This window comes from Bubalus bubalis, chromosome 19, assembly GCF_019923935.1.
Source record: "Bubalus bubalis isolate 160015118507 breed Murrah chromosome 19, NDDB_SH_1, whole genome shotgun sequence".
In the NCBI taxonomy this organism is placed as follows: domain Eukaryota; kingdom Metazoa; phylum Chordata; class Mammalia; order Artiodactyla; family Bovidae; genus Bubalus; species Bubalus bubalis.
In genome coordinates, this window is record NC_059175.1 from 20,247,426 (window position 1) to 20,269,870 (window position 22,445).

General features: G+C 40.5%; 2 protein-coding genes across 7 annotated transcripts in view; one reads left to right on the forward strand and one right to left on the reverse strand.

Annotated features, from left to right (window-relative positions):
* RAB3C (RAB3C, member RAS oncogene family) overlaps nucleotides 1–22,445 on the reverse strand; it is a 306,038-nt gene that overhangs the window by 12,857 nt on the left and 270,736 nt on the right. The gene's annotated exons all lie outside the window — the stretch shown is intronic.
* LOC123465178 (ferritin heavy chain) lies at nucleotides 7,378–8,204 on the forward strand. Its single transcript, XM_045163670.1, has one exon. It carries the CDS (start codon nucleotides 7,608–7,610, stop codon nucleotides 8,151–8,153), a length of 546 nt encoding a protein of 181 aa, XP_045019605.1. The 5' UTR covers nucleotides 7,378–7,607; the 3' UTR covers nucleotides 8,154–8,204.

Sequence of the window (22,445 nt, forward strand, 5' to 3'; positions counted from 1 at the left end):
GTGGAAATAAATCAAATAGAAACAAACAAAAAAGTAAGAGCTGATTCTTGGAAAAGATAAGCAAAAATGACAAGCCTATAGCTAGACTCTCCAAGAAAAAAAGAGAGGACTCAAGCCAGAAATGAAAGAGAAGACAGTAGCAGAGAAACCCAAAGGATTGTAAGAGACTTCCATGAACAATTATATGCCAACAAATTGGACAACCTAGAGGAAATGAATAAATTCCTAGAAACATACAATCTCCTAGGACTCAATCATGAAGAAACAGTCTGAACAGAACAAATACTAGTAAGGAAATTGAATAAGTCATCAAAAACCTCTCAACAAACAAAAGCTCAGGATCAGATGGCTTCACTAGTGAATTCTATCAAATGCTTAAAGAATAATTAATACTACCATTTTTAATGCTTCATTTTATGAGGTCAGTATTACCCAGATACCAAAATGAGACAAAGATACAACAAGAAAATTACAGGCCAGTATCTCTAAAGAATAGATGTAAAACATCCTCAACAAAATATTAGCAAACCAAGTTCAGAATTATATGCCATGATCAAGTGGGATATATTCCAGGGATGCAAGGATGATTCAACATCTGCTATCAGTCAACAGAATATACATATGAACAAAATGAAGGATAAAAATCATGATCATCTTAATAGGTTCAGAAAAAGCATTTAACATAATTCAATATCCATTTATGATAAAACTCACAAAGTGGATATAGAAGGACTGTACTTCAACATAATAAAGGCGATATATGCCCACCCCATAGCTAACATCATACTCAGTGGTGAAAAGCTGAAAGTTTTCCCTCAAGATCGGGAACAAGACAGAAATACCATCTCTTGCCACTTTGTTTCTGCATGGTAGTGGAAGTTTTAGCCAGAGAAATCAGGAAAGAAAAGGAAATAAAAGACATCCAAATTGGCAAAGGAGTAAAACTGTAACTACTTGCAGATGACATACTAAATACAGAAAACCTTAAAGACTCTATCACAAAACTGTAGAATAAAGAAATGCAGTAAAGTTTCAGGATACAAAATCAGTATATAAAAATCTGTTTTGTTTTCTATTCATTAATAACATTATCAGAAAAAAAAATTTTAAATCCCAGTTACAATTATATTAAAAAAGAATAAAATGCCTAGGAATAAATTCAACCAAGATGGTGAAAGATAGGTGTACTTATCTGCAAGACACCAATGGAAAAAACTGTAAGACACCAATGGGAAAAAGCTAAAGATACAAATAAATGGAAAGATCTTCATAGATTGGAAGAATATTGTTAAAATGTCCGTACTGCCCAAAGGAATCTACAGACCTGGTGAAAATCCCTATCAAAATTCCAATGGCACTTTTCACAGAAATAGAAAAAGCAATCCTAAATTTTACATAAAATTACAAAACATTCCCCGAAATAGCCAAAGCAGTCTTAAGCAAGAACAAAGCTAAAGGCAACATACTACCTGATTTCAAACTAGTAATATATTACAAAGCTACAGTAATCAAAGGGAGCTTTCCTGACAGCTCAGTGGTAAAGAATCTGCCTGCAATGCAGGAGACCCAGTTCGGTTCCTAGGTTGGGAAGATCCCCCGAGAAGATCTTCCCTAGGTTGGGAAGATCCCCTGGAGAAGGAAATGGCAATCCATTCAAGTATTCTTGCCTGAAAAATCCCATGGGCAGAGGAGCTGCAGCCCTTTAGGGTCACAAAGAGTTAGACATGACTGAGCAACTAAGCACATATAGTAATCAAAACACTCTTTTGTGAGATAAAAGTAGACACACTGATCAGTGGAAAAGAAAGCTCAGGAATAAAGCCATGTATGTGTGGTTGAATAATTTACAACAAAGAAGCCAAAAATATATAATGAGGAAAGGACAGTCTGTTTAATAAGTGCTACTGAAAAAGCTGGACAATTACATGGAAGAGAGTAAGACCAGACCACTAGCTTACCTCATACACAACGATTAACTCAAATTGGATAAAAGATTTGAATGTAAGACCTAAAACTAGAAAACTCCTAGAAGAAAATATGAGCTGTAAACTCCTTAATATTAATTTTTGTGATGGTATTTTACATCTGACTCTAAAAGCAGAGGCAGCAAAAGCAAAAATAAACAAGTGGGACTGCATCAAACTAAAAAGCTTCTAGGAAACTATCAACAAAATGAAAAGGCAACCTATATATTATTGATAGCAAAAAAAAAAAAAAATCTCAGCATCACTAAATCTCAGGGAAGTGAAAATCAAAACCACAATGAGACATCACCTCACACCTGTCAGGATGATTGTGTCAAAAACATAAGAAATAATACATGTTAGTGAGAAAGTGGAGAAAAGGGCATGCTAGTATACTATTGATGGGAATAAGTTGCTATAGCCACTGTGGAAAACAGAATGGAGTTCCTCCAAAAATTGAAAATAGAAGTTCTGTATGATCCAGCAGTTCCACATCAGGTTATTTATCTGAAGAAAACAAACAATAACTGGAAAACACATGTGCACCCTCATGTTTATCACAGCCATTATTTATAATAGCTAAGACATGGAAGATTGCCAGGAGAAATATCAATAACTTCAGATATGCAGATAACACCACCCTTATGGCAGGAAGCGAACAAGAACTAAAGAGCCTCTTGATGAAAGTGAAAGAGGAGAGTGAAAAGGTTGGCTTAAAGCTCAACATTCAGAAAACAAAGATCATGACATCCGGTCCCATCATTTCATGGCAAATAGATGGGGAAACAGTGGAAACTGTGGCTGACTTTATTTTTTCGGGTTTCCAAATCACTGCAGATGGTGATTGCAGCCATGAAATTAAAAGATGCTTACTCCTTAGAAGAAAAGTTATGACCAACCTAGACAGCATATTAAAAAGCAGAGACATTACTTTGCCAACAAAGGTCTGTCTAGTTAAGGCTATGGTTTTTCCCGTAGTCATGTATGGATGTGAGAGTTGGACCATAAAGAAGGCTGAGTGCTGAAGAATTGAAGCTTTTGAATTGTGGTGTTGGAGAAGACTCTTGAGAGTCCCTTGGACTGCAAGGAGATCAGTCCTGGGTATTCATTGGAAGGACTGATGTTGAAGCTGAAACCCCAATACTTTGGCCAAGTGATGCAAAGAACTGATTCATTGGAAAAGACCCTGATGCTGGGAAAGATTGAGGGCAGGAGGAGACGGGGACGACAGAGGATGAAATGGTTGGATGGCATCACTGGCTTGATGGACATGAGTTTGAGTAAACTCCAGGAGTTGGTGATGGACAGAGAGGCCTGGCGTGCTGCAGTCCATGGGGTCACAAAGAGTTGGACATGACTGAGCGACTGAACTGAAGACATGGAAATGGCCTAAGAGTACACAGATTGGGTGAATTTTTAAAATGTGATATATATGTGTGTATATATGTGTATATGTATATGCAAACACAGAATATTTAGTCATATAAAAATGAAATCTTGCAATTTGCAACAACATGGATAGACTTTGAAGGCATTATGCCAAGTGAAGTAAGTCAAACAGGGAAAGACAAATACTATGATCTAATGTATATGTATAATAAAAAAAGGTTAAGCTCAAAGATACAGAGAACAGATTAGTGGTTGCCAGAGGCAGGGTTGGGGGATAGGCAAAATGGAGGTCATAGAGTACAAATATTTTATAAAAGATTCACTATCCTTATACACTGTTGATGGGAGTGTAAAATGATGCAGCCTCTTTGGAAAACATTCTGACAGTTTCTCAAATGGTTCAACATACCTACTGTATAACCTACAATTCCACTTCTAGGTACATTAGCATGAGAAGTGAAAACATGTCCACAAAAATTTTGCACAGCTGTATTTAGAATAGCAATAGTTAAAATAAAATAGTGAAAACAGCCTGAGTGTCCGTCAACTGATGAGTGCATAAATAATATGTGGAAAATGCATATAATGGAATACCTTTCAGCCATAAAATGTACTGATACAGGCTAAAATATAGATAAACCTTGAAAATATTATGCTAAGTAAAATAAGTCAGACAAAAGGACTACATATTATATGATTCCATTTATATGTAGTGTCCAAAAGAGGCAAAACTATAGTCAGGAGAAATAGGGAGTGAATACTAATGAGCATGGGGTTTCTTCCTGGGGTGATGAAAATTGATTGTGTTAAAGGTTGCACAGCTCTGTGAATATACCAAGAACCACTGAACTGAACAGTGTAAATGGGTGAAATGCATTGTATGTGCATTACATCACTGAGCTGTATGATATATTTATCACTGTTTTATCCATTTGGCACAGATGATCTTATTTACAAACAGAGACACAGACATAGAGAACAAATGTATAGACACCAAGGTGGGAAGACGGTGGGATGAACTGGGACATTAGGGCTGACATGTGCACACCATTGGCACTATGTGTGAAACAGATAACTAATAAGAATCTACTGCATAGCTCAGGGAACTCTGCTTAGTGCTCCCAGCGAAAGTGAGAAGCGTGAAACTGTTAGTCGCTCAGTCCTGTCTGACTCTTTGCAACCATATGGACTGTAGCCCTCCAGGCTCCTCTGTCCATGGGATTCTCCAGGCAAGAATACCGGAGTGGGTAGCTATTTCCTTCTCCAAGGGATCTTCCCCACCCAGGATCGAACCCAAGTCTCCCACACTATAGGCAGATTCTTTTACTGTCTGAGCCACTAGGGAAGTGGTGACCTAAATGGGGAGGAAATCCCAAAAATGGAGTATATATGTATACATATGGATGAAGAATCACTATTTTAAATGAATGAGAATGTTTTCCATAAGAGATCGCTCCAGAAGGAATCTCCAGGCCCTACTGGGGAAACCATTCCACTCATAGAGGAGGATTCTGTAAATCAGAAAATATCATCTCTTGCTCAACACAAACCTTTCAAACAGGTATTTGTCACTGTTTTTGCTCTAGCCTCAGTGGAGACGACAGAGCTTATGGTACAGGACGTCTGAATACGTCCTGGTGAACATGAGGAACACGAAGCACACTCAGCTTGGCTGCTGGCACTGCTCTACCTGGCTCCCTGAAGGTCCCGTGAGTGCCAGGTTCCAGGGAAGTCTGGTACTGATACCCACACAAGGCAGCTTTAGGCCGAAAGCATACTACTCATCAAAGTGGTGGGTGCCAGGCAGGCTCCCCGTTGGCACCTTAAGAGTACTGAAATGTCCCAGCACTCCTAAGAGACTTGTTCCCCTTGTAATTATTAGTGGTAATAATCACAATTCAAATATTCAAATACTGAGCACTTAACTACCACCTTCTCAGCCTTTTATTTAATGCATTTAAAATACTCTTATAGGCAATGACTTATTCCCATGCATCAATGGCTATGCCATGGTGTGAAATACTATTTGTTTCCGTAAGATATTCTGGGGAATTGTTTTCTTTTTTCACCCCTAGGAAAAACCTCAACACCATTTGGGGCACTATGACTATTTCCAACTTCAGTTTGAGAGAAAAAAAAAATTGCAACTGTTCTTTCATTCCATAAAAATCATAGTGCAGTAAATCCTTTTCATCTCTCATTGTTAAAAATCTGTGATCTGTCCATAGGTTTCTATTTCCAAACTCCTAAATGAGAAGACTTTCTGTTTCCAGATTCTAGTTGCAGTTTCAGTGTCTTCCCCTTCCTGTGGAATTGAATGAACCAGAGCAGCAAGGAAAGGTCATTCTATTGCCAGGAGGGTGACATTTGGGCCAGAACTTGAGACTGCTGAGCAGCAGGCCAAGCTACAATATTAGCTCATTCCCTGCTGGGCCCCAGCTTGGAGACAGACTTTAGAGGAATTGATAAGGATTTTGACCCACTTACCTGAAGAAGGCTCCACAGAAAGCAGACCAAAGCTGGAGAATAGGAGTTCAGCCAAAGGTTTGTTTTACTAAAATAAAAGGTCAAGTATGCTAGCCCTTAGCCAGGCCTAACTGGATGTTAGCTTTTCTCCTGTTTTATTAGTATGCTGAAACTATGCAAGGATCATTCTGTGCCTTTGACAAATCCCACTCAATGTAGAGGTTCCCTCCTGGTCCTTCTCTCCCCAGACATTAGCTTAACACACTTCATATGTGGGAAAGGCTCAGCACAACAACAGAGAGGGAAAGAAGTATCTGAGTTTGCTGATGTAGCAGCTGCCCATGCCGTGGTTCATCATTCTCAGTCAAAACACCCCCAGCACCCTGCACTCAGCCCCACTTGTCCGTTCCCCATCTGCTGAAGAGACTCAACGTAAGCCCTTTGCAGTTTTGCCCATGTGAGTCATCTCCTTGAGTCACTGTCCCTCATCCTTTCCCCTCTTCCCAATCTAACCTACTCTTCAAGACAGAGACTTCTGTATGTGATATCTGGTGTGCAGACTTTTAACATTTTGTTTTGAGCTGACCTTTAAAAATCTAGATTTCTGGAGTGGTATCACCAAGATGACGACATAGGTCATTCCTGACTTCATTCCTTTACAAGGAGAGCAACTGACAACCAGCCATGTGACAAAACACCACTGAGAAAAGTCCTAGAACATGTGGGAGGCGGGAGCACCCCTGCAGCCCAGAGAGCCAGCACAGGCTGCGTCAGCAGGGCAAGAGGAGCGGCTCCACACCGACCATGCTGCTCCTGCCAGGCTGGCACGGCGCCACACCGAGAGCAGCACTTCCTCCAGTGGGACGAGAGAGCCTGGGGTAAATATACCGCTTCCCCCATATGCGGATTGCTTCTTGGGAGCCTCCATTACAGACTCATCCCACAAGGGATGGCGAGGAAATCTGCAAGGCTTGACCACCGGGAATCTGATGGTGATGGAGAAGCAAGGAGAGGCTTACAGCAACAAGCACATGGATCTTGACAGACTGAGTTCCTACCTGAAGCACCCAAGTAGCAGTCCCAACCAGTGGCTTTGCTCATCTGTGGAGCCAAGATGGTGGTGCAGTCTGACCAGGGAATGGTTCTGCCTGATGCAGGTCTTCAAAGAGCCTTCTTGTTCTGTAACCTGGCATTCCCCCACCCAGGCATGAGAGCTGAGTCGCAGCCTGGCTCACTCCTGAATGTAGCTCCCAGTACTGCCAAGTCAGAAAGGCTGGCCAGAATACCCAGAAGCTGCATAGCCCAACAACACCTGAGTAGAGAGTATGACAGCAGAATTGATTTTCCCCAGAGCAAAGCCAGTCATGGTCCTGTATAGCTTGGGAAACTGGGATGTGGGTTGGCTTGAGATAAGACCAGACTTGGATCCAATTCTCCTTTTTCATCAGGGGAGGGAAACCAATTCATAGCCCTACCCATTGCTGAATGTTGCCTTCAGCCCACCTGAGCAGGGTACCTAACCAGAGCACAGGGGAGCTGTGTAGCCTGTATAAAAGTCCTGCTCGACAGTCTTAGCGGAGAGTCGCCGTGGTTTCCTGCTTCAACAGTGCTTGAACGGAACCCGGCTGCTCGTCCCCCCCTACCCCGGCCGGCCACTCAGAGCCAGCCCTCGTCACCACTTGACAGCGCCCTCCGACCGGCCCAAGGTCCCCGCCACCGCTCCAGCGCCGCTCGGCCGTCGCCGCCGCCGCCACCACCACCACCACCGCCCATTTTCAGCCGCCCACCATGACGACCGCATCCCCCTCGCAGGTGCGCCAGAACTACCACCAGGACTCGGAGGCCGCCATCAACCGCCAGATCAACCTGGAGCTCTACGCCTCCTATGTCTACCTGTCCATGTCGTACTATTTTGACCGTGATGATGTGGCTTTGAAGAACTTTGCCAAATACTTTCTTCACCAATCTCATGAGGAGAGGGAACATGCTGAGAGACTGATGAAGCTGCAGAACCAGCGAGGCGGCCGAATCTTCCTTCAGGATATCAAGAAACCAGACCGTGATGACTGGGAGAATGGGCTGACTGCAATGGAATGTGCGCTGTGCTTGGAGAGAAGTGTGAATCAGTCACTACTGGAACTGCACAAACTGGCCACTGAAAAAAATGATCCCCATCTGTGTGATTTCATTGAGACTCATTACCTGAATGAGCAGGTGGAAGCCATCAAAGAATTGGGTGACCACATAACCAACCTGCGCAAGATGGGGGCCCCTGGATCTGGCATGGCAGAGTACCTCTTTGACAAGCACACCCTGGGACACAGTGAGAGCTAAGCCTAAGGCTGGTTTCCCACAGCCACAGGGGTGACTTCCCTGGTCACCAAGGCAGTGCATGCATATTTGGGTTACCTTCATCTTTTCTATAAGTTGTAACAAAACATCTACTTAAGTTCTTTCTTTAGTACCATTCCTTCAAATAAAGTAATTTGGTACCCAAAAAAAAAAAAAAAAAAAAAAAGTCCTGCTTACAGTGGCACTTGAACAGAGCGCATAGCCCATAGATAGGCTTTTCCTGACGTCAGAGAGTAAAATCAAGTGGCCCCATTTGGCCAGGGAATTCAGTGTACCGTCTGGACAGACTCAGGTTTCTAAACAATAAGCCGTACCACCCCTTGGGTATGTCCTGCTGCCCCACCGTGCCAGGGAAGTTAATTCATAGCACCATCTACTGCTGAGCACAGTGCCCAAGACAACTGTGTAATAAGCACGGTCAGAGAACCCAGGGAAATACAGAGCGCGCGCTGTAGTCCTGCTTGGGCAGGGAAACAAGCCAGCAGTCCAGTCCGACTATTCTCAGCCTGCGGCACACACCCACCCCAACCTCAGAGTGTGCGCAGAGGCTTCACACCAACGGTGCTGCCAACAGACGCCCAGAAACCCAAACTGAGCTGACTGGTGAACTCTTCTGCCAGAGAGAACCTAGAAATTTTACATGAGGAAACTGTTCACTCAAATGTGCAGATAGTGATGTAAAGAATTAAAAATCATGAAAAATCAGGTACACACAATACCACCAAAGGAAATTCAGTTCGGTTCAGTTCAGTTGCTCAGTCATGTCCCACTCTTTGTGACCCCATGAATCGCAACACGCCAGGCCTCCCTGTCCATCACCAACTCCCGGAGCTCACTCAGACTCACGACCATCGAGTCAGTGATGCCATCCAGCCATCTCATCCTCTGTTGTCCCCTTCTCCTGCCCCCAATCTCTCCCAGCATCAGAGTCTTTTCCAATGAGTCAACGCTTCACATGAGGTGGCCAAAGTACTGGAGTTTCAGCTTTAGCATCATCCCTTCCAAATTCAGAATGGACTGGTTGGATCTCCTTGCAGTCCAAAGGAAATTAGTAAGTCTCAAATAACTGACACCTAAGAAATGTAAATCTATGAACTGTCAGACAAATTAGAACAGACTTCTTAAAGAAGTTTGGTGAACTACAGGAACAAATAGCTAAACAAAATTCAGAAAACAATGCATGAACAATATGTGAAGTTCAACAAAAATTATAAACCTCAAAAAAACATATCCTAGAGCAGAACAATATCATGAACTAAAGAATTCAATAAAGACTCAAAAGCAGACTCAACCACACAAAAGGAAGAATCAATAGTGTAGAATTCAGAACATTTACAATTATCCAGACAGAGGAGCCAAAGGGAAAAACAATGAAAAAGAGCAAAGGAAGTCTGTGGGACTTAACAGGATAAAAAAGAAACAATATCCACATTATGGAAAGAGAAAGGAGAAGAAAATATATTTAAAGCAATAATGACAGAAAACTTCCCAAATCTGGGGAAAGAAATGGACATCCAGATCCATGAATCCTACAGTACCCTTAGTGGATAAGCCCAAAAAGGGCTATATCAGACACATTTTAATTAAATTGTCAAATGTCACAGATAAAGAATTATGAAAGCAGCAAGGGAAAAGAAAGGGACAAGGGAACACCCATAAAACTACTGGTGGATTTCTCAACAGAAACTTGTCAGTCCAGGAGTCAATTAGATGATATATTCAAAATACTGAAAGAGTCGTTACTCTTTCCACTCATTCACCAGGGCTCCTACAGATGGCTTTTAACTCCTGCCCTGTCTTTCTTGCTTAACTGCATGCTGAAAATGATTGCCTTCTAGCCAAGGTTATATCAGGCACCTAATGTTTACTTCTCCAGGACAACACCCCTAACGCTCCTCCCCTTTATGAGCGTTCTCCACGCAGAAAGAAGGTCTCAGAGTGACAACCTTGAGTACAACCAGAACCCGTTTCAGAACGACCTGACGCCAGCCTTAACAATCTCCGTGTCTCCAGGAGGGAAGACGAATGCAAGACTGCCTCAGCTCCATCCTTATGTACAGCCCCATTTTCTAGCCTGAAACTGTATGACCCCTTCCTAATTTCCAGAAAGTGGGGTACAGTCTTGCAAGCATTAACCTACTGTGGCACCCTTTGCCTGGCAAGGTAATAGAGCCACTCCTTTCTACTCCTGCAAAAAAAAAAAAAAAAATACTGAAAGAAAAAAAACTGTCCACCAAGAATTTCACACTCACAAAATGTTTATGGCATACAATATTATAGTCATACTCATGATAGAGTACTGGAAATATTGTTACACTTTTAAAATCCTACTTAGTTTCTCCATTTATGAGAGTAAGTAGCATATTGTGTCGTTATGTAATACTTTGAAAGCAAAGTTATAAACAGGAAGAAAACAAAGACATTATGAATCTTATATTGAATATCACCCTGTGCCTATGTTGGTTTTCCCTGGTGGCTCAGACAGTAAAGAATCTGCCTACAATTCAGGAGACCCAGGTTTGATCCCTGGGTTGGGCAGATCCCTTGGAGAAGAAAATGACAACCCACTCCATATTCATGCCTAGAGAATCCCATGGACAGAGGAGCCTGGTGGGCTACAGTCCATGGGGTCACAAAAGAGTGGGACACAACTGAGCAACTAACACACACACATATACTTATGTAATGATAGACTAGTATTTACATATATCTTACGCATTTATGACATAACTGACTTTAAAAAATATGTTTTCAGTATTTCTAGGCTATGTGGTTTGTCCATGAGTTTTTTCACATTACTGAAATTCTCCAAAAATTTTTTCAACATATTTATTAAAAAGTTTCACATATAAATGGTCTGATGCAGTTTATGTCATTCAAGGGTCAACTGTATACTTTCAAGTGTACATGGAATATGTTATAGGATCAATCATATGATGGGCCACAAAACAAATCTTAGAAAATTCAAGATTAAAATCATACTAAGTATGTCCTTGGACCACAATGGTAAATGAAACTAGAAATCAACAAGAGGAAAGATGGAAAATTCATGCATGCATGGAAATTAAATACTACTTCAACAATAAATGAATCAAAGAAGAAAATTAAAGGGGAAATAAAACATCTTGAGACAAATTTAAAGGGAAACACTACTTACCAAAACTTATGGGATGCAGCAAAGATAGTTCTAAAGAGGAAGTTCATAGAAATAAATACTTACATTAAGAAACATGAAAGGAACATTAAGAAACAAAAAACCGTAACTCTGTACCTTAAAAAACTAGAAAATGAGGAACAAATCAACTACAAAGTTAGCAGAAGGAAAGAAGTAACAGATTAGAGAAGAAATGAAATAGAGAACAGGAAAACAATAGAAAAAATTAATTTAGCTCAGTGAGACAGCAGATAATCCAGCAATGAACCTATGTATATTTGGTTAATTAGTTTACAATAAAGGAGCCAAGAATATATGGTGAGGAAAGGACAGTCCTTTCAATAAATAGCACTGGAAGCCACATGCAAAAGAATAAAACTGGAAACTTATTTTACACTTTACATAAAAATTCACTCACAATGGATTAAAGACCTGAAACCATAAAACTTCTAGAAGAAAACAGTCAGTAAGCTCCTTGACATTGGTCTTGGTGATGAATTTTTGGATCTAACTCCAAAAGCTAAGGCAATGAAAGCAAAATGAAACAAATGAGACTACATCAAACAAAAGCTTCTGTGCAACAAAGGAAACCATCAACAAAATGAAAAGGAAACAGTTTTACTTCTGAATATACAGTTTTCCAAAGAAGACATACAGATGGCCAACATCCACATGAAACAATGCCCAGCATTACTCCTCAGGGAAATGCAAATCCAAACCATAGCGAGACATGGTTTCACACCTGTTAGAATGGCTATCATAACAAAAATCATGAAATAACAAGTGATGGCAAAAATGTAGAGGAAAGGGAACTCTGCGCATTATCGGTAGGAATGCAAATTTTGCAGCCACTATAAAAAACAGTTTGGAGGTTCCTCAAAAAATTAAAAATAGAACTATCACATGATCCAGCATCTCTACTTCTGGGTATTTATAAGAAGAAAATGGAAATGCTAATTTTTTATGCATTTTTTTAAATTTTTATTTTATTTTTTAACTTTACAATATTGTATTGGTTTTGCCATATATCAACATGAATCCACCACAGGTATACATGTGTTCCCCATCCTGCACCCTCCTCCCTCCTCCCTCCCCACACCATCCCTCTGGGTCGTCCCAGTGCACTAGCCCCAAGCATCCAGTATCGTGCAGCGAACCTGGACTGGCGACTCGTTTCATATATGATATTATACATGTTTCAATGCCATTCTTCCAAATCATCCCACCCTCTCCCTCTCCCACAAAGTCCAAAAGACTGTTCTATACATCAGTGTCTCTTTTGCTGTCTCGTATACATGGTTATTGTTACCATCTTTCTAAATTCCATATATATGCGTTAGTATACTGTATTGGTGTTTTTCTTTCTGGCTTACTTTGTATAATAGGCTCCAGTTTCATCCACCTCATTAGAACTGATTCAAATGTATTCTTTTTAATGGCTGAGTAATGCTCCATTGTGTATATGTACCACGGCTTTCTTATCCATTCATCTGCTGATGGACATCTAGGTTGCTTCCATGTCCTGGCTCTTATAAACAGTGCTGCGATGAACATTGGGGTACACGTGTCTCTTTCAATTCTGGTTTCCTCAGTGTGTATGCCCAGCAGTGGAATTGCTGGGTCATAAGGCAGTTCTATTTCCAGATTTTTAAGGAATCTCCACACTGTTCTCCATAGTGGCTATACTAGTTTGCATTCCTACCAACAGTGGAAGAGGGTTCCCTTTTCTCCACACCCTCTCCAGCATTTATTGCTTGTAGACTTTTGGATCGCAGCCATTCTGACTGGCGTGAAATGGTACCTCATAGTGGTTTTGATTTGCATTTCTCTGATAATGAGTGATGTTGAGCATCTTTTCATGGGAAGCACTAATTTTAAAACATATATCAATCTCTGTGTTAATAGCATCATTATTATTTACAATAACCAAGATATGGAAACATAAATACACAACATTGGATGAATGTACAAAGAAGATGTGGTACATATTTATAAATGGACTACTATTAAACCATAATAAAGAATGAAATCTTGCCATTTGCAACAACATGGATGGACTTGGAAGGCATTATGCTAAGTGAAGTAAGTCAAACAAAGATAAATATCATATGATCTCACTTACATGTAGAATCTCAAACAAAAAAATAGCAAACCACCACCCCTCCTCTGCAAAACCCCCCCAAAATAAAATGTGGCTCATAGATATAGAGGACAGATTGGTGGTGATCAGAGGTGGAGGCTTGGAGGGGGCAGGAGAAATGGATGATGGGGTTAAAGGGCACTAACTTCCACTTACAGAATAAATTACGGAGATGTAATGCATATTGCCAACAAAGGTTCATCTAGTCAAGGCTATGGTTTCTCCTGTGGTCATGTATGGATGTGAGAGTTGGACTGTGAAGAAGGCTGAGCGCCGAAGAATTGATGCCTTTGAACTGTGGTGTTGGAGAAGACTCTTGAGAGTCCCTTGGACTGCAAGGAGATCCAACCAGTCCATTCTGAAGGAGATCAGCCCTGGGATTTCTTTGGAAGGAATGATGCTAAAGCTGAAACTCCAGTACTTTGGCCACCTCATGCGAAGAGTTGACTCATTGGAAAAGACTCTGATGCTGGGAGGGATTGGGGGCAAGAGGGGGAGGGGACGACAGAGGATGAGATGGCTGGATGGCATCACTGACTTAATGGACATGAGTTTGGGTGAACTCCGGGAGTTGGTGATGGACAGGGAGGCCTGGCGTGTTGCGATTCATGGGGTCGCAAAGAGTCGGACACGACTGAGCGACTGAACTGAACTGAATGTATAGCATCGTCGTTGTTCAGTTGCCCAGTCATGTCCAGTTCTCCATAACCCCATGAACTGAAGCATACCAGGCCTCCCTGTTGCTCTGTAGTTAATAATACTCTATTGTATATTTGAAAGTTGCTAAGAAAATAAATCTTTAAGTTCTCATCACAAGAAAAAATTGTCATTATATGTGGTGATGGATATTAAACATACTGTGGTGAACATTTTTCAATAGGCAAATACTGACTCATTATGTTATATACTTGTGATATTACATGTCAGTTTACTTCAATAAAAACTTTTAAACCATACTGTTGACTGCGTCCCATCAGATCCCAATTTAATTGGCTTGAAGTGCAGCTTGTGCACTGGTGTTTTTGAGAAGCCCTTCTCTAGATCCAGTCTTCCTTCTAGTTTTTCCTCCTCTCCTTGCCTTGCCCCTGCCTGATTTGAATTTTCTGAGACAGTGAGACCCCTTCAATGTTTTGAAGCCTGTGACTTGAGTTATTCATCTGTTATTCCTAGTCTCAGAGCAGTCTAATGTGGCTCTCTCAGTGCAACAAAGAAGGAAGACAGCATGCTCTCTAATACCTTAGTCTTTCATTATTTAGACAGGAACTACCTTAAATAGTCTTTCTAACAGATTCCCTAAAATGATACCCTAAAAAATACTAAGAAGTTGATGTGTGGCTTAGTGGTAATTGTCTCAGTGTAATTTTCAAGGCCCATAGAATGAGTCATCAAGAATTTCCAGAGGTTTCTTATAAAGTACAGAATGAGTAGTTAAGGAGTTTTCAGTTTATTGGTTGGAGGACATTCCATAAAGCTGGGCATTTTTTGAAAAGAGATATTATGTATCAATACTTGGGCAAGATTGTATTTGAAAGAATTTATCCTTTAACAACGATCTAGTCATTTTCTGGCATCTTTCACTGTATCGCTGGAAGACTATGGAGTTCATGAACAGAGTTTAAATAGGATTACCAGTTAAATAGACCCAGATTCCTGCCTGGATTGTAAAACAGAAAAATAAATTCAGTTAAGACCTTATCTGTATCTCCATATTGTTCCAAGAATATGACTCAGGTGGAGCTTAGCGGTCAGGAAGGTGTGCTGGTGCTATTCTAATTCTCTTCAATGGAAAATGCATAAAGAGAATCTGGCTGCTTAGGGTCAGTCTGCATGGATTCAAAGTTCAGTGAAGTTACTGCCTTGTTCTCTCTTACCTGGGCTGGCAAGGAAAGCCAAGAGGTGGGTGCGTGTGTGCTAAGTCGCTTCAGTCATGTCCAACTCTTTGTGACCCCATGGGCTATACAGCTCTCCAAGGCCCTCTGTCCATGGGATTCTCCAGGCAAGAATACTGGAGTGGGTTTCTGCGCCCTCCTCCAGGGGATCTTCCCGACCCAGGGATCGAGCCTGAATCTCTTATGTCTCCTGCGTTGGCAGGCGGGGTCTTTACCACTAGCACCACCCAGGAAGTCCAAAGACTCAACAGGAACCAGTTGGAGAATCCTAAAATCAGAGTTCCTAAATTAGATAACCCTGAAGTCATTCAGTCTCAGCAGAAGTCAGCAGCATGGGCATTAAAATCTCAGGAGGTAGACTTTCTTGGCTTGGTTACAATGATATCCCATCCACCTTAGTTTTTTTTTTTTTTTAATTAATTTATTTATTTTAATTGGAGGCTAATTACTTTACAATATTGTAGTGGTTTTTGCCAAACATTGACAAATGAATCAGCCATGGGTGTACATGTGTCCCCCATCCTGAACCCCGCTCCCCCACTTCCCTCCCCATCCTCTCCCTCAGGGTTGTCCCAGTGCACTGGCTTTGAGTGCCCTGTTTTATGCATCGAACTTGCACTGGTGATCTGTTTCACATATGGTAATATACATGTTTCATTGCTATTCTCTCAAATCATCCCACCCTCACCTTCTCCCACAGAGTCTGTTCTTTATATCTTTGTCTCTTTTGCAGTCTTTCATATAGGGTCATCATTACCATCTTTCTAAATTCCATTTATATGTGTTAATATACTATATTGGTGTTTTTATTTCTGACTTACTTCACTCTGTATAATAGACTCCAGTTTCATCCACCTCATTAGAACTGATTCAAATGCATTCTTTTTAATAGCTGAGTAATACTCTGTTGTGTATACAACAGCTTTCTTATCCATTTGTCTGCCAGTGGACATCTAGGTTGCTTTCTTCCATGTCCTGGCTATTATAAACAGTGCTGCAATGAACATTGGGGTACACATGTCTCTTTCAATTCTGGTTCCTCAGTGTGTATGCCGAGCAGTGGGATTGCTGGGTCACATGGCAGTTCTATTCCCAGTTTTTTAAGGAGTCTCCACACTGCTCTCCATAGTAGCTGTACTAGTTTGCATTCCCACCAACAGTGTAAGAGGATTCCCTTTTATCCCCACCCTCTCCAGCACTTATTGTTTGTACTTTTTGATAGCAGCCATTCTGAACAGTGTGAGATGGTACCTCATTGTGGTTTTGATTTGCATTTATCTGATGAGTGATGTTGAGCATCTTTTCATGTGTTTGTTAGCCATTTCTTTGTCTTTGGAGAAATGTCTGTTTAGTTCTTTGGCCGATTTTTGATTGGGTTGCTTATTTTTCTGGTATTGAGCTGCATGAGCTACTTGTATATTTTTGAGATTAATTCTTTGTCAGTTGCTTCGTTTACTATTATTTTCTCCCATTCTGAATGCTGTTTTTTTCACCTTGCTTATAGTTTCCTTTGTTGTGCAAAAGCTTTTAAATTTAATTAGGTCTCATTTGTTCATTTTTGCTTTTATTTCCATTACTCTGGGAGGTGGGTCATAGAGGATCCTGCTGTGATTTATGTCAGAGAGTGTTTTGCCTGTTTTCCTCTAGGAGTTTTATAGTTCCTAGTCTTATATTTAGATCTTTAATCTATTTTGAGTTTATTCTTGTGTATAGTGTTAGAAAGTGTTCTCGTTTCATTCTCTTGCAGGTGGTTGACCAGTTTTCCCAGCACCACTGTTAAAGAGATTGTCTTTTCTCCATTGTATATTCTTGCCTCCTTTGTCAAAGATAAGGTCTCCATCAGTTCAGTTCAGTTGCTCAGCCGTGTCCGACTCTGCGACCCCATGAATTGCAGCACGCCAGGCCTCCCTGTCCATCACCAACTCCCGGAGTTCACTCAAACTCATGTCCGTCGAGTCGGTGATGCCATCCAGCCATCTCATCCTCTGTTGTCCCCTTCTCCTCCTGCCCCCAATCCCTCCCAGCATCAGAGTCTTTTCCAATGAGTCAGCTCTTTGCATGAGGTGGCCAAAGTATTGGAGTTTCAGCTTTAGCATCAGTCCTTCCAAAGAACACCCAGGACTGATCTCCTTTAGAATGGACTGGTTGGATCTCCTTGCAGTCCAAGGGACTCTCAAGAGTCTTCTCCAACACCACAGTTCAAAAGCATCCATTATTTGGTGCTCAGCTTTCTTCACAGTCCAACTCTCACATCCATACATGACCACTGGAAAAACCATAGCTTTTACTAGATGGAACTTTGCTGGCAAAGTAATGTCTCTGCTTTTGAATATGCTATCTACATTGGTCATAACTTTCCTTCCAAGGAGCAAGTGTCTTTTAATTTCATGGCTGCAATCCCCATCTGCAATGATTTTGGAGCTCAAAAAATAAAGGCTGCCACTGTTTCCCCATCTATTTGCCATGAACTGATGGGACCAGATGCCATGATCTTAGTTTTCTGAATGTTAAGCTTTAAGCCAACTTTTTCACTCTCCTCTTTTACTTTCATCAAGAGGCTTTTTAGTTCCTCTTCACTTTCTGCCATAAGGGTGGAGTCACCTGCATATCTGAGGATATTGATATTTCTCCTGGCAATCTTGATTCCAGCTTGAGCTTCTTCCAGCCCAGCGTTTCTCATGATGTACTCTGAATAGAAGTTAAATAAGCAGGGTGACAATATACAGCCTGGAAATACTCCTTTTCCTATTTGGAATCAGTCTGTTGTTCCATGTCTAGTTCTGACTGTTGCTTCCTGACCTGCATATAGGTTTCTCAAGAGGCAGGTCAGGTGGTCTGCTATTCCCATATCTTTCAGAATTTTCCACAGTTTATTGTGAGATACCAAGGGAACATTTCATGCAAAGATGGGCTTGATAAAGGACAGAAATGGTATGGACCTAACAGAAACAGAAGATATTAAGAAGAGGTGGCAAGAATACACAGAAGAACTGTACAAAAAAGATCTTCACGATCAAGATAATCACAATGGTGTGATCACTGACCTAGAGCCAGACATCCTGGAATGTGAAGGCAAGTGGGCCTTAGAAAGCATCACTACAAACAAAGCTAGTGGAGGTGATGGAATTCCAGTTGAGTCATTTCAAATCCTGGAAGATGATGCTGTGAAAGTGTTGCACTCAATATGCCAGCAAATTTGGAAAACTCAGCAGTGGCCACAGGACTGGAAAAGGTCAGTTTTCATTCCAATCCCAAAGAAAGGCAATGCCAAAGAATGCTCAAACTACCGCACAATTGCCCTCATCTCACACACTAGTAAAGTAAGGCTCAAAATTCTCCAAGCCAGGCTTCAGCAATATGTGAACTGTGAACTTCCTGATGTTCAAGCTGGTTTTAGAAAAGGCAGAGGAACCAGAGATCAAATTGCCAACATCCTCTGGATCATGGAAAAAGCAAGAGAGTTCCAGAAAAAGATCTATTTCTGCTTTATTGACTATGCCAAAGCCTTTGACTGTGTGGATCACAATCAACTGTGGGAAATTCTGAAGGAGATGGGAATACCAGACCCCCTAACCTGTGCACTGCTTTTACTGAATCCCATAGGTTTGGGGTTGTTGTGTTTTCATTTTCATTTGTTTCTATGCATATTTTGATTTCTTCTGTGATTTGTTGGTTATTCAGAAGCGTCTTGTTTAGCCTCCATATGCTTGTATTTTTAATAGTCTTTTTCCTGTAGTTGACATTTAATCTTATCACACTGTGATCAGAAAAGATGCTTGAAATGATTTCAATTTTTTTGCATTAACCAAGGCTAGATTTATGGCCCAGGATGTGATCTATCCTGGAGAAGGTTCCGTGTGCACTTGAGAAAAAGGTGAAATTCATTGTTTTTGGGTGAAATGTCTGATAGATATCAATTATGTCTAACTGGTCCATTGTATCATTCAAAGTTTGTGTTTCCTTGCTAATTTTCTGTTTAGTTTATCTATCCATAGGTGTGAGTGGGGTATTAAAGTCTCCCACTATTATTGTGTTACTGTTAATTTCCCCTTTCATACCTGTTAGCATTTGCCTTACATATTGGGGTGCTCCTATGTTGGGTGCATATATATTTATAATTATTATATCTTCTTCTTGGATTGATCTTTGATCATTATGTAATGTCCTTCTTTGTCTCTTTTCACGGCCTTTATTTCAAAGTCTATTTTATCTGATATGAGTATTGCTACTCCTGCTTTCTTTTGGTCTCCATTTGCATGAAATATCTTTTTCCAGCCCTTCACTTTCAGTCTATATGTGTCCCTTGGTTTGAGATGAGTCTCTTGTAGACGGCATATATAGGGGTCTTGTTTTTGTATCCATTCAGCCAGTCTTTGTCTTTTGGTTGGGGCATTCAACCCATTTACATTTAAGTAATTATTGGTAAATATGATCCCATTGCAATTTACTTTGTTGTTTTGGTTTCAAGTTTATAAACCTTTTCTGTACTTCCTGTCTAGAGAAGATCCTTTAGCATTTGTTGAAGATCTGGTTTGCATCTACCCTAGTTTTACCATGTCTCTAAAAGTGATATCAAGTCATATGGAGCCTCATAGCCAACATGTCCAAACTCTTATTCTTGACAGGACAGAAATGTCCCCAAAAGAATTCAGACTCTATTAGATGTGGTGCATCTGCCTCACTTGGTTTATCTAGACTTTCAGGGAAGCAACTCTATATCCTGTCTGTACCACCTCCCTCCTCCAGATACAATCAGTTCTTTTAATATATTCCTTGTTAAATTAAGGAATCCTTTCCGATTTGTCTTTAATTTACCTTTTTCTACTTCAAGAGATTATTCCCTTGGAGAATTGCTTAACTAAGCCAGTTTTTATTGAATCAATGTTTCAGAGTTTATAGACATAAGAATGTGCCTTTTTGGGAGTCTTCATATTCCTAAAACAGAAGGAACTATTTACTTGTATTATAGATCTGCATGTCCCTTCTTCATCCTTCAAGTTATACACATTTTAATGTATTCCAGCCCTGTTTAATTTGTATATTCATGATACTTTATTATATTTTTGATATGCAGACCACACATTAAGCTCCACAAGGAGGATGATATATCATGACTCTTTGATATCATTATAGGTGTTTAATAAACATTTGAAGATGAATAATCAAAACAATAATTAGAGGTGAAAAGAAGGGGAGCCACATTTTACAGGCTGGAAAGATGGCGAAGTATAAGAATATTTTATAGTTGTCAGAGATCCTCATAGGGCCCCTGTGCTGGACAAGGAGGAAGGATGGAGAAGATGGGGTTGGAATTTAGTAATATAGGCACATGATATCATGACAATTATTTGAATGGAGAGTAATAGGAGATATATATATATATATATATATATATATATATATTATTTGCTTTGGGAAGAAGTATGAATGCAAATTAAAAACACAAAATTGTATCCTTATAAATTAGTTATTTAAAAAATCACTTCTCTCCAAAAGCAATTAGTTTGTTTGCAGTTTTTGTTTCTCTGACTTCATTTTTTAGAAGACCTCAGAGTTTCTGCACTTTCTGCCCATTCAGAGCTTGTAAAAATGTGTCAAGTATTCTTCTAAAATTTCAAGGCAATGCAAATCCATTCTCCTCCCAAAATTTCTTTGTTCTTATTCCCAGTTATATCCGGTCCCATCACTTCATGGCAAATAGATGGGGAAACAATGGAAACAGTGAGAGACTTTATTTTGGGGGGCTCCAAAATCACTGCAGATAGTTATTGCAGCCATGAAATTAAAAGATGCTTGGTCTTTGGAAGAGAAGCTATGACCAACCTAGATAGCATATTAAAAAGCAGAGACATTACTTTACCAACAAAGGTCCATGCTTTTGGAACTGTGGTGTTGGAGAAGACTCTTGAAAGTCCCTTGGACTGCAAGGATATCCAACCAGTCCATCCTAAAGGAAATCAGTCCTGAATATTCATTGGAAGGACTGATGCTGAAGCTGTAACTCCAGTACTTTGGCCACCTGATGCGAAGAACTGACTCCTTGGAAAAGATCCTGATGCTGGGAAAGATTGAAGGTGGGAGGAGAAGGGGACAACAGAGGATGAGATGGTTGGATGGCATCACCAACTTGATGGACATGAGTTTGAGTAAACTCCGGGAGTTGGTGATGGATGGGGAAGCCTGGCGTGCTGCAGTCCATGGGGTTGCAAAGAGTCGGACATGACTGAGTGACTGAACTGATACTGATATCTTTAATTATTTCTCCTATCCTTCCTAATTCAACATTTTTACATTGAAAACAAATTATAAGATTGTATATGTTAATATATAGAGATTATTGCTATACTATAAATTTGTATTTGGATAAAAATAAAAATCCAAAACATTTCCATATATTGTTATAGGTACATGCATCTATCGGAGATGTCAAAAACACATACAGGAAGAATGATACTAGCTATAGGATAATATTTAGCTCTGGAGCAATTCCCTGCATTCTCCAAACATTCCCAGCAATTTAAGCCAGTGTTCTAAAAATTTAGGGTCATAGAAAAGGCAGAAGGGTGTGTTTTAAACATGAAGATTCCTGGGCTTCAGAAACTTTGATGCAGCATGCCTGGGTTACGGTTGACAGATATGTACTTGAAAAAGAATCCCACAGGATGCAGTTGCAGGTGATATAGAGGACCATCCTAAATTGGAACATGTGAAGCTGGCAGGTAGGTAGAGTAGATGGAAACTCAGGTGAAAGGGTCAGGGTTAAGACAGGATTGGCTGTCATTGGTTTATAGACAGAGTTCATGCCTCGGAAGTGGTTGGGAGTATCTGAGGGAGGGTGCAGAGAGAGAAGAGTGGTGGTCCAAGGATAGAAAGACAAAGTGCAAGAGGGAGAAAGAGAAGTCTCCCTAGGAACAGCCAAGATATGGCTGGAGAGAGCACACCATGATATGATATAGAAGTGAAGATGGCAGAGTTCAAGAAGGAGGTGCCCAGCAGGCCAAATGAAACAAAACCAGGAAAGGGAAGACCTAAAAAATGTTCATCGTTTGTATAGTCTAACTCAGGCACTACAATGGTTGTTCTCAAAAGGT